Consider the following 13,954-nt stretch of genomic DNA (forward strand, 5'->3'; position numbering starts at 1 on the left):
GGTGAGCAAAATATGTTTCACCTATACAGCACAATTGTCAATACAATTGTGTATACCCATAGGCAAGTGACTATCTCAAATCTAAAGTGGAGGTGCCACAATGATGCAATGATACCTAAGGTGGAGTAACTGTTGTGGTTTCAATTACAGCATTGCTTTGCCAACTTTGAAGTGGTTGTACTTTTGAGTTGATGACACAACCATCAGAAAATATTGTTGTGGAGCTGAAAATTGCTTGAAGTAACTACGCACTTTAAAGTAAGCACCAGTGAATACCTTCCATCTGACAGTACATTTAAAAAAAAAGTTTCAAAGGACTCTGCATACATTACAAGGCTTGAAATCACAAATTTACTTTTTTATTATGTAACACACATAAGATTTCCATGATGGTCAACGTGTGGACAAACCCCATAGCAATTCTCATCCTCACTGGAGCTTGGATGACAGAGCAATCCCAAGTTAAACGTGTGTTATTTTGTGCCAGGTTTCTATTGGGAAAAATAGAGATCAGATACTGGAAAGCCTAGTAATGGCTATTAAATGTAGACTATTAAAGTTCTATCAAACACTAGAATGTGAAGAAATTTATATTTGAAAATTTTAATTCATTTCCTGTGAATACAATAGCATTTTGTGTGCCACACCTATTCAGTAAACTATATAATAGAGAAAAGCCTTTCTAAAAGTGCATATATATACACTTTGGAGTATTCATTGGAATATCTATATTTTAAATATTATAGGATTAGTAAAAAAAATGATAAACATATGTTACAATCATGCAAGTGTTTCATTGGTGTGAACTGAGTTTATGATAAATTAACAATAGTCGTATTTAACATAGTGACAATTTCACTGAATGTTGGTCTCTTCTCTGGTTCATAGAGCCAACACTTGCACATGATCTCATCATACACTTCCTTAGGAGTACCCTCTGGTGCTTCCATCCTGTGACCTTGTTCCACAAACTCTCAGGCTTGCTGTTAATATAGAAATTACGCTATCATACTACATGTTTGTCATATGGTAGATGTGAACGATTTAGTTTTGTAGTACTTAATAATAGGAACCACAAAGTTATGCAAACGTTTAAAAATTAATGTTCACGACTGTCATTATACTGTGCTTAGAAAGCACTGATTAGGTGACCATAAACGTAAAGACAATCCAAAGTGCTTCCAAAAAGTTTACAAGGATTTAAAGACTTCAGGCCACACAAGCAATAATTGTAGACACTCTGATTCTTTTATATATATCATTTACAGACAGTGATAAGAACCACTTACAGCATTGTTCATCCCAAGATAAGGTGTTTGGCCAAAAGAGTAAATCTCAAACAGCAATACTCCAAAACTCCATACATCACCAGCACTAATGAACTGACCTGTAGCTGATTATCAAACGCTGAACCAGACATACCAATGTGACTGAGCCAGCATTGCATTTGGCATTCTCTTCTAATATTATAGCTAATCACTTGTTTCAAGCAGTGTTTTAGCACATGCATACATGGTGTAGTACATACAGCTTTTACCAAGTTATATACTACATTGCGTGTTTTTGTCAGTAGATAACACTGCTTGAAGGTTCTTAGTTTACTAATTTGTTAAGCTACTTTACTGTGGTTGTACCCAGTTATACTGATAGTAAAATGTCAGTAACTTTAAGTATATGGAACATAATTATTTTACTAAGTTTTAAACTCTCAGTAAAATATCAGTGAATGCGGGTTTACTGAAAAAATACTAAAATAACAAACAATTAACTGTTCCATATACTGGGGATATACCACTGTAGTAAACTAAGAAACTTTAAGCAGTGTAACATTCTGGTATTTTAAAGAGCATAAAATATCATTGGAAAAAGCCGTATGGTTATGACCAATTCCAGTTCCAGTATTAGTTCCAGTACTTGATAAATTTCTTTATAGTTCTAGTTCTAGTTTTGAGGAAAGCAAAATTATAGTTCTAGTTCCAGTTCCTGTCTTAAGGAAAGCAAAATTATTGTTCCAGTTCCAGTTCTAGTTCTAGAACTGGAATAAAAAAGGCTGGAACTGGAATTATTTTAGTTCCAGTACTGAGAACTGGAACAACACTACTTTCAATAACTGCTTAACTGGTATACCACAAAAGAGAAGTGTTTTGTTGTATATTATGTGATACTTTACAAACACAATAATAATGGCAATATTTTAAATTAAAATCTATGTCTTAGATATCTTTTTGAAATAAGCAGAAATTTGCATCACAATGTTTGTGAATGTCGGCCTCTGTTTTGGCAGATAGTTCCAGCACTGACACATGACATCATCATACAATATTTTAGGAGTATTCTCTGATGCCTTCATTCTGTAACCTTGCTGTACGCGATCAGTGACTTCCTACATCAAATAAAGACATTTTAAAATAATTAGGTTGGAATTCCTATCACTTGAGTGGCATGTGAATTTTCTTAGCCCCACAACACACCACAGTGCGTCTGTACTGGTATACCAATAAAGGTAAGAGTGACTGTTACTGTATTATCTAATACAATATTTTTATAATAACCATCATAATTATCATATGGTACGATAGTACTGTATAGTAGGGACCAAAAAGGAGTAGGCGTGGCCCACGAAATAACATCACCCAAAAACCAGCCTTGATTTTCCCTGATGACGATGAGGCAGTATTGGTTAGGAAAAATTAAGCCCAAACAAGCTTTCAGATTGACCTGAAACACTTTCAACAAGTTGTTATGGAATTTTTTAAAAAAATTATTAAAGGATTTTCTACTTACTGTGTAACTGACTTACTGAGTAAGTAACTGCCTGATGCCTTAGACAAGCGTAACGTGATAATGGCTAAGGCTATTGGCTTGATTTTTTCACTGTTCAATGTCACTTTGGCCCAAGAAGTGCCTTTTGGAATACCGCAGTACATACAATGTATTCTTCATGGATTTACCAGTATCCTCTTTTGTGTCCCATTCATCTTTGCTGACAGCGAAAAGTGTTGATTTGGCTGTAGTATGTCTTAGTAATGGAAATCGTCCGTATTTTTCATAGTGGCTATTTTGATTGCAGAGGTGCTTTTTGAACAGTTCTTGATTTGTACTGCTGTGTAATGGGTTGAACATAGCCGACAACGAAGCATAATTGATACGTACTTCACTTTTCAGATGATAACTGATATAACTGGGGTGCGTGGCACCAAATCTTTCTTTCTGTATGCATGGATTGCACAGGTGCTTTTCGATCAGTTCATGATCCGAAATGGGTTGAACAAAGCTGACAATGAAGCGTAATGGATACTTCACTTTTGAGACAATAATTGATATAGCAGGGGCGCGTGGTGCCATTTTAGATGCAGTACGTGTGGGTTCACCAGTCATAATAATTATTTACAAAAAATGTTAGCAAACAAGTACACAGTAAAAATTGAAATTTTCAACTAGAGTAGGGACCATAGCACATCAATAAAAAGTACTGAAACAAGCTGGAGTAGTGCATGATATTAAATCACAGTAAAACAATAAACCCCTACTGTGCTCAAGATACCATAATGGAAATGCACAGTAGGGATATAACACTTCTTATTGTTTAACTGTGATTAATATTGTACACTACTCCAGTTTGTTTCAGTACTTTGTATTGATATGCTATTTCAATTTTTTCTGTGTACTTGTTTATCTTAACATCATCAACAGCAGTGGCTTCAACTACATTAACAGTTATTTTAGAAGAAAACTTATACAATTATTTAATTTATTCATTCGTGCTTTACAATTAAACAGTAAATAACCTCCATACATTGTTGCTCATTCCAAAGTAAGGTATTTTTCCACAAGTGTAGATCTCATAAAGCAACACTCCATAGCTCCACACATCACTAGCAGTAGTGCAAATTCCTAGGCTGAGAGTCTATATATTAATGAAAACTTATTACTGTATTTACACATCGGCAACAATTGTGATTGAATTTGACAAAACAAGGCTTTCACTAACATCCAATTTTCTGACTTTACCAACTGTAACTTGACTACTCAGTCAGCTATTGACCTGAAAGTATTCCCACAATTCTTCCATAACATTGTACAAAACCAGGTCAAAGTTAAACTAATGGCATACTCATACAATGAGTTATGGTGCTTCAAAATCATAAAAGTGGATGTGTGTGGAAGCCTTGTTTTGTCAAATTTAGCCACAATTATGCTTGCAAAATTAATTGGATACTTCAATAATTCACTATAACACATTTTATAATCAGATCAATAATGTAGGTGGCTCAGGGGCGTACAGAGGGGGCTTCCAGGGGTTTCAGGGAACCCCTTTGGATTTTACACTTTACTTGAAACATTAAGAAATTGAAACTTCAGGGTTCCAGAATTTGGAATCTGTCATGGAACAGGACACATAAATAATGGTTTTTCACATGATAGCAACATTTTATAGCATTGTTCTGAATTATGATTTTGGTGAAAAGATCGAGATACTCTAATAAAGCAGTCAGGCAATATAAACTACTCTAATATAACAGTCACTTAGCTGTAGTGGAAACCTGTTTTCAAAATTCCTGTGTACGCCCCTGTGGCTAGCTACATAACTATGTGCATAGTGTCACCAATGAAGCCTATACAGCTCATACATGGAATAGTCATGAACATGTGTAGCAAACAAATAAAACAAACACTCTTTCTACCAAGTAGTATGTAAATAGTTGAACTGGATACCATATTGAGGGAAACTTTGGCAGGAAAAAATTTGGTGAATTTGGCAATTTGCTACAAATTTGCCAAAGTTTAATCCATCAGTTACTTGTAGTGCCTCAAATTAACATCTAAACATTGAGCTTGAATCCACCAAAGTTTATTTCGCCAAATGCAATTTAGCTTGTAATTCACCAAAGTTTAGTCCTGTCAAACTCTCCCTCTATACTACATAAACCAGGAATCTCCACATCCAAATGCCCAAACCCTGACCATTGAGTCACTGCTAAAATTTATCTATGGTGATTCTGCCTTTATACTACAGTATTATTTAGAACCTTCATTACATGAAGGTTCTAAATAATACTGTAGTTAGACACTGAAACAGGTTCTACAATGCAAAGATCCTGTGTGTGCCAAGCAAAGGTGCTACAAAAGGGTCTGAAGGTTTTTATATGCTGTGGTTTTTACAGCTGGATAAATACTGTAAAGTGAAGTGGATGGCGGTGGCAAGTGTGTCTGGCTGTCTTCAGGAATGCTGGGGTATATCTGTTACACTACAATATCGTGAAAGAAGGACAGTCTTGTTTCTTAATTGCTGTGTTTTGTATCACCGCACCCTTGTACAGGCTATTCCTTTTGGTACCACCCTGTCATTTTGACAAATTAGATAAATAAATAAATAAATAATAATAAAAAAACCTCACAAACAGGAAAATATCGAGACAAAAATACAGGATTTGGATACTTGTAAGTAGCCAATGAAATTTAAGTATTTTATCTTGGTGTGGTCTAATTTAAATCTAGACTACAAATAAAAGAAATGGAAGTTCTAGAATTTTTCACAGAAAAAAATGCTGCTGAAAATGTTAGAAAATGAGTGTTGTATTAGAGTTCAAAATCACATTTCTGTGAGAGTGATACGAATTTAATAGCTAATCATATCATAATGATATAGCAATAATATTCATTCATAGTTACTGTATATCACTGTAATCACTGTTATTTCTTGCTGCAAGGCTTGCAAATGCATGTAAAATCGATATTCATGCTGAAATAGCCAAAGTCAAAACATGAAAAGGGTGCAGCCTTCAGGTTTTAAAGTTGTGATTATGCATTAACATTGCTAATCACCCTCAGTGATGACATGGCAATGCTATCATTATTAAACTTGACATTATCACAGTCATTCCTTGGTCACTGCCTGTTATTGCACAATTTCTATAACACTGACTATTTGGAAGAATGCAGCTTTTTACAGCAGGACTGATTACAATAAGCACAGTTCATCAAATAGTGACATTTCTGCAAATTGATGTTACATTGGCAGACTGACAGCTCATACAATTACAGTAGCTGAATATTATCAAAGCATTTAACATATAGGTCATACCTCAGGAGCTGTCCACCTTACAAGAGTGCCATGAATTTCATTACTTTCAATGTACAATCCCTTTTCTGTTTGTTTACACATGCTGAAGTCTGAAATTTTCAACACTTGATTGTTGTTCCCAACCAGACAACTCCTAGTAGTCAAGTTTCGATGAAGGCAATTTTGAGAAGCTAGGTATTCCATCCCCAGGGCAGCATCAAGGGAGAACTTGGTTAACTGGTACTGTGTTTGATGTACTCCATGTGTACATAAGAAACTTAGGAATCCTCCACCAGACATCATTTCCAGTACCATGTACATTGGTTCTGCATCCATGCATGTAAAAAGGATCTTGACTATGTTGGGATGACTTAATTGCTTCAGAAGTTTAGCTTCAGAAAGGAACCGCTGTCTGTCTGAAGCATACACAAAATCTCCTGTCTTCATTAGGGCTCGCTTTCCAGTGGTCTTCATGGTAGCAGAATATATGACACTGAAAGCTTCTTGGCTACAAGGTACATCATCAACAATAAGATTGTCTTGATCAATCAAGTGGTTGTGGTGATCTATAGGTGGCTTGCAAACAGCTTTTCTTAGAAAATCACCACTTTCATAAAGTGGGATGTTGTTATTAGCATAGTGTAATAGAAGTTTGTTAATGCTTGAGAAGACTGGACCAATTAGAAATGATACCTAATAATTATGATGAAAGTATAAATTATAATAATTAAATTAATATTATTAGAGATACCTGGGTGAGTATACAGTACTTGTGCACACAGTATTTATTGTTTTATTTAATAGTTGCAACATGTGCACTCTTGGTCTGCCTGATATGTCTATCCAAAGCCCAAGCAAGCAGGCCACAAGTGTGAATGCTGCCCTTGGGCTTCAGGTAGATATATCAGGTAGACGATGAGTGCACATATTACAACTACTATGTGACACTTTAAAGTACATTTTAGACCTTTGAAGTTACTTTTTAACTGTAATTATGTCGAGAGCTGAGCGATAGTACAACTATCACACTATTCATGGCTGATAGGTACTTTTACATCACGATAGCAATAGTATCACAATATTATTATTAGTTATCAAAGACACTCAACCTCACCATGAACAATCCAATTACACACCGCATATCTGCTTTTCTAACACTCCATTATTAAAATTTGTTATGTATTACAGTTCTAATCTTTGTTATGTGCACTCTACTGGACTTTCACAGTTACCTTAACTTTAACAATGTCATGTTTACTTCTTTTCTGACTAAGTACAGATATGCATAATTTATCACGATAGCATGATTGCATACTATCATAATCCCAATTGTTACTCGCTATCACGATAATTGATAGATTACAACTATCACTCAGCTCTAATTATGCGTAGTACTCTCTAAGTAATGGTATTTAATCATACAGTACGATGGTGGCCCATAAAAACATCACAGCCTCATTTTTCCTTGACAATGATGAGGCAGTATTGGTTAGGTAAAACTAAGCCCAAACAAGCCTTCAGATCAACCTAAAACACATTCAACAAGTTGCTACGGAGTTTTTAATAAATTATTGAATGGAATTTTTTACTAACTGACTTGCAAGGAAGAATCTGCTTCAGCAACTTTCTGTTGTGTTATGGTTGAACAATGTCAGAATGAGTTTTAGGTATTGGGCATTTTTTCAGGGCATTAACATTAATGACCATCCCTTTTTCCCTTAGTTGTATTCCCCTTGTATTACTATGTAGAGTAAGTAGATAGTATGCAGTTTTATTAGTTGTTATATAGTAGGACCTCCATTATCCGAACACCTGTGTGCCAGTTCAATCATAAAAGTGTTCAGATAACTGAATTTGTTTGGATAAATGAAGCCCATTTATTTATATACAGAGTTGTGCTCAACTACTCTAATAGAACATACACTTACTCTAATAGAACATTCATTTATTGGGAAATACTCTAATAGAGCAATCACTTATACTGCTCAGATAACCAAGGATTCGGATAATTGATATTTGGATAATCGAGGTCCTACTGTACCCTATAGTCTGTTTGTTTTACTCTGTATACTGGCTAACTGACTGTTGCCTTCAGACAAATGTAACTCAATGACGGCTAAGGTTATGGGCTTGATGTTTTTCACTGTTTGATGTTGCTTCAGCTGGATACATACCTTTTGGCATACCGCAGTACCTACAATGCATTCTTCATGAACTTACCAGTGTCCTCCTTCGTGTCCCATTTATCTTTGCTGACAGCGAAACTGTTGATTTGGCAGTAGCGAATGATGGTTTCCCTTCATAATGAAAACTGTCCATATTATTCATAGTTGCCACTTTGATTGCAGAGGTGCTTTTTGAACAGTTCTTGATTCGTAATGTGCATAATGGGTTGAACATAGCTGACAATGAAGAGTAATGGATACTTCACTTTTCAGATGATATTAATTGGTAGTTGGGGCACGGCACAATTTTTTCTTTCTTTTGATGCAGTATGCATGGATTCACCAGTCACAATAATTCTATTTTACAAAAAAAGTTAACGAGTATACAAAAATTGGAATTTTTAACTGGAGTAGGGACCATAGCACATCAATTAAAGGTAGATTGTAGCAAAGAGAAAGAAAGACAACCCAAAGTAATAGAGTAATTGTGGACTAAAAATAGGTGAAACCATAGGTGGGGGGGGGGGGGGGGGGGCATGGCTCTCCCACTTTTCTAGAACAATGTTTGCAAGAAAAGATCAAGATACTCTAATAGAACAGTTAAGATCTAGATACTCTAAAAGAATGGTCACAGTATTCATTGTAGCAAGCTACTTAGCTACGTATCTGTAAATAAGGAGATGTAGTTGGTGGAGGGCAGCTATTGCCAGCATTTAATTTTTTTTTTTAACCTTCAGTTTACAACAGCCCTCACTCTTTGGCCTGCTCCACCACCCCTGGGTGAAAGTGAGGTGTAATGACCACTTCACTTTCGATAGTTAATTAGGATGCATGAGTCATTCATATTTTTTGTGGTGGCTGGATTGATTGCAGAGGTGCTTCTCCTGTTCTTCTTTGTTTGTAACACTGTGTAGCAGACTGAACATAGCTAAAAGCGAAGCATAAAGGCCACTTTTCAACAATTGATACATAGCTGGGGCATGCATTCAGATGAAAACAAGAAATCTGCTGCCATCCTTTCTTTTGATGCAGCATGTGTGGGTTCACCAGTCATAATAATGGCACAAAAATGTAAACAAACAATTATAAAGAAAAATATAGACTGAAGTAGGAATTAAATGTTCACTAGTATATCTGCAGGAGTAGGCAACCTCCCTTGTTTTCCTACTTTTTTTCTATGATCCCTAATCACACTTAAAATTCCTAACACCTGTCTGTATAATGATGCCCTGTAGTCAGGATTATAATGCTTTCTTACTATCGAATTCAGTATATAAAACCTAATGAGCAAGATACACTTTACATTATGGGTTTTGACTGTGATTATGATTTTTAATTGAGACTCCTATGGCTCTCAATTGAGGCCAACTGAATCCTACAATCAAAACTGTCTATTGGTGATATAGATTTCTTATACAAACAAGTACACAAACAATTGGAATTTTCAACTATAGAGTAGGGACCATAGCACATCGATAAAAAGTACTGAAACAAGCTGGAGTAGTGCACGATAATAAATTATAGTAAAACAATAAGTGTTGATTATATTCCTACCATTACCATTCTTAAGATACCATAATGGAAATGCATAGTACATTACTCCAGCTTGTTTCAGTTCTCCTCAGTCATTTTGACAATTGATATAGATCTGGCTAGAGCGGAGTCTCATTTAATGGACTAATTTAATTTAAGTTTAGCTTTATGGTTTGTATAATGATTAATTTAGGTATCTTTAAAAGAATTCACTAGTTAATAAAATATCAGCCCATTTCATTATACAGTGTTACAAACGAAGACACTTCTGCAATCAATCCAGCCACTACGGAAAGCACCAACAATTCCCATTTACAAATGGGAAGACAATCATCACTCTACCATGAACTGACACCTTGGACTGTCAGCAAAAGGTTATGCATGTATTTACACACTGCGATACATCAAAAGGCACATCTAGGGATGAAGTGATGTGGATAGGGACCCGCCGATTATGCTGGCATAATTATGAGTATAATAGGTGCCTGAAAGCATTGAGCATAATGCTAGCATAATAGGTAAAATATTTTGTAACAGTATGAAGTCTTGCTTATAAAAATAGCTATCACAGAAAGATCGATATACTTTAATAGAACAGTCAGTAACTCTAATAGAACAATCACATAGCTGACTGTTCTATTAGAGTATATCGATCTTTTCTGTGATATGCATTTTGACAAGTAGGTTTGTGCTTCAGCCACTTATTATTTATCCATAAACTGGAAATTATTAGCAGAGCATGAGAACTGAAGCATAAATAATTGGGCATAATTTGAGCATAATAGGTAAGTTTTGAGCATAAATTTAAGCATAATAGGTAAATTTTTGAGCAGTGCAGCATAGCATAATAGGTAAAATTATGAGCATAATCGGCAGGTCCCTAGATGTGGAACAGTAAAAAAATCAAACCCATATCCTTAGCCGCTATTGAGTTATACTTGTCTGAAGGTGTCAATCAAGCAGGCAGACAGGCAGCTGCAGTTAGTCAATCAGTAGAAAATTCCATTGGATAGCTACCTAAGCTATTGGAAGCATTTAGGATCATACTGAAGGCACTTGGGCTTGGTTATACTAATACTGCCAAGGCACCAGGATAGTATTGTGGAGCTATTTTTTGGGTGATATTTTTGGCCAGAAAAGCCTAAAATTCCATGATACCTAATATACAGTATGGTAGTACTGTATATTAGGGACCACACAGATGATGCCCTGCACACAGGGTAATGTCAGATATGTATACTCAAAATTCCTTTGATCTGCCCACAAAAAAGTGTTACATTTAATTTTATGCAATATCTGCATGCAATGATATACATGCATATGCATGTGTTTTAAGGACACAGTACTCCATTGCAATCTACATAACCACCACCACCACTCAGTTATACAGCCACAGTAAAATAATCAACTAGCAGTAACAGCTTAAGCTCCAATTGCCTTGGTTATATATGCAGTGATGCAAACTTCACTCTATTGTTCTCTGCATAAACCCACAATTGATCCTCTCATATGCTTGCATCATACATTTGAACACTCTGTATGTAGTATTTTGTCGTTATTCTTGTGTGATTTCCACTGTCTACTACTGAAATTCACATGGCTCAATATAAATACCAATACACTCATGAAGCATGCATGTCAGCAGTTTCCCACTCACATAGGTGATTAACCCATGTGGCACATAATACATAATTATCAGTTATGCACATACCACGGGCACAAGTGCTTTCAGCCCTCAGGATTGTGCATACATGTCAGACAAAGCACTTGCGTCCATGGTATTATATTTATACAAGCAAACTGGCAATTTATATTTTAAATAAAATTGAAATAATAACCTGGGAACTTACCTGGTTATTTATTTCTTTATGGATTATAAAGTGCTTAACTACTCCTTTACACATAGCAGTTAGTATAAAACTGTGTTGCTTGTTAGAGTATCGCACCAAGTAGTCACCATTGTTTTTCAACAGATGAGTAGCATTAGCACGGGAAATTTCCCCATGGTACCAAGGTTGTTCCTCCAGTGGGATCTATATAGAATATGAATGCACAACCATGATGTGCATTACATGATCATAATTATGCAGTATTTTTATGCAATTTAAGAATTGAAATAAACACCAAAATAAATATAGACACCCACATACTGTACTACACAATGTTATGTGGAATAAGAAAACTAAGAATGTGAATTTGGAACAACATAATTGAAAAGTATCAACTTTTATTGCCTTCCAATTCATTGAAAACGCTGAAGGGCCATATTTCCAATGAACATTTTGGAAGTTGAGGAAATATAGGGCCCTTCCAGTACCTTTCCAATGGCTTGGAAAGCTACTGAAATTTGATATTTCTTTTTGTAGTAAGCAGGTTGTAGTTAGCTAATCATTGGGAATGTACACAATAGGCAGGGTGGGGTAGGGGTGAAGCCGAAAAGTTTATGGTATAAGATTATTATATTTTTAGGAGTGGTGATTAACACAGTTGACATGTTATAATAGAGCATTCAAAGAATTTTAGAATTTTGCAAACTTGTGCAGGGAAAACGTTCACTTTTGAAAAAACAACCAAGCTTGATAGAATTTGCATATTTCATATTAGATATGGTGCCAATACAATTACCAATCATATCACATGCGTAGAACCTTACAAATAAAACCAATAGAAAATGTATCGGAGTGCCATAAAATGCTTACTAGCAAACTTTGCATCTTCATAAGCAAGGAAAGGATGGTTATTTCCAGAAGCTGATCAAGGATGTGTCCATCCAGGTCAGTAGGTAACAAAGTTAAGAAGCATTTGGGTTTAAGGTATACAAAGCCATAGATGTACATGTTATTTCTATTGTATTGTGCCTGTACTTTTAAAACCAACATGTTGGTACCTTCAGAAGTGTGACTAAAACAGTTTATTTTACCACATTTTGAATAATTGCAACTGTAAATTTGAAGTACACCCATGCTATGTAAGGAAAACAAGTTCTAAATACATTATTGTGGCTTCCTGACCAGTTATAGAGATGGGTTTATAACTTACTTTAAAAAGTTTCCAAACATGCCCTAAGCGAATGATTTTGACATGACAATTTTTTCCACAGAAAATTTAGAATGATTATATCAAAGTTTGTCACTTAGCCACTCGTAGTAGTGTTATGAATTTATTTGAGACCATGGCTCTCCATCTATCACTTGCATTTCTTACCACTGCATATGTGTGTCATCCTATTATAACCAAGCATCTACACATCTTTTTACTCTTTATATATGCACAGTATACATAATACGGTTGTATCAAGATGTACCAACGAAAGCAGCATTACATTAACATAACTAAAAACAGACTCCTTTTCAGCTACAGGCTATAGATAAATCAATGTTAGCTATAGGATTTCATCAATTTCTGAGCCAACTTGGCTGTCTGGATATTTCTAGAATTGTAGCAAAATCAATCCTTCCAATAGTTGAAATACAATACATATTAATTCTGATGAATTTTACATGATGAAAGCTACAGTACATGTAAAGTGCAAACAATACAAGTATATACAAATATGTACATGCAATGATATTTGATATCCTAATAGGGACCCAGAAGAAGGCTACTGCCTGTTATTACTGAGGGCAAAACATCACAGCAAAATCCACTGGATTTAAAAAAAATATGTTGCATATACCTCAGGAGGCTCTTCGGTTATCATAGTACTCTTGTCATAATCCTTTGTAGAAAGTTGAATGCTTTGGATCATTTCACTGTGTCTTCTAGGTTCAAACTCACTAGGTACCTGTGAATATATAAAATTAAAAGTTTCCAGAGAATAAAAGTATAACAGGGGTGGTGGAACAGGCCAGAGATGAGGGGAAAGATTTGCCAATAATAATCACACAGTATAGGAATCATACAACAGACATACATATGCCACTCTTACGATTTTGAGAGCTCTGATGATTTCACAGTAGGTAAATTAAGGTTTTGTAAAGATATTAATGTGATTGTCCTATCAGAGTGATTGACTGCTTTATTAGAGTATCCGCAACCATTAATTTTGTCAATAAAAGTGGGGCTATGTTCTCCATTTCCATTGTTTTTGAGCTATACAGTTAACAGCATCACAAGTATGCATATGCACATATACATACTTAAAGATTACTTGCAACTGAGCAAGAATTTTAGTAGGGCAATTCTTTTGATT

The 13,954-nt window shown here is 35.3% G+C and overlaps 1 protein-coding gene across 1 annotated transcript; it reads right to left on the reverse strand.

Annotated features, from left to right (window-relative positions):
• Positions 1–2,109: 2,109 nt before the first annotated feature.
• LOC136256928 (tyrosine-protein kinase Fer-like) lies at positions 2,110–13,546 on the reverse strand. The gene is made up of 5 exons (XM_066049996.1): positions 13,439–13,546; positions 11,613–11,795; positions 6,086–6,757; positions 3,797–3,907; positions 2,110–2,383 (listed from the first exon to the last, which is right to left on the reverse strand). The coding sequence occupies exons 1-5, from the start codon at positions 13,508–13,510 to the stop codon at positions 2,207–2,209; spliced, it is 1,215 nt and encodes a 404-aa protein (XP_065906068.1). The 5' UTR covers positions 13,511–13,546; the 3' UTR covers positions 2,110–2,206.
• Between the last annotated feature and the right edge of the window lie 408 nt (positions 13,547–13,954).

Source organism: Dysidea avara, chromosome 5 (genome assembly GCF_963678975.1).
Source record: "Dysidea avara chromosome 5, odDysAvar1.4, whole genome shotgun sequence".
Lineage (NCBI taxonomy): Eukaryota > Metazoa > Porifera > Demospongiae > Dictyoceratida > Dysideidae > Dysidea > Dysidea avara.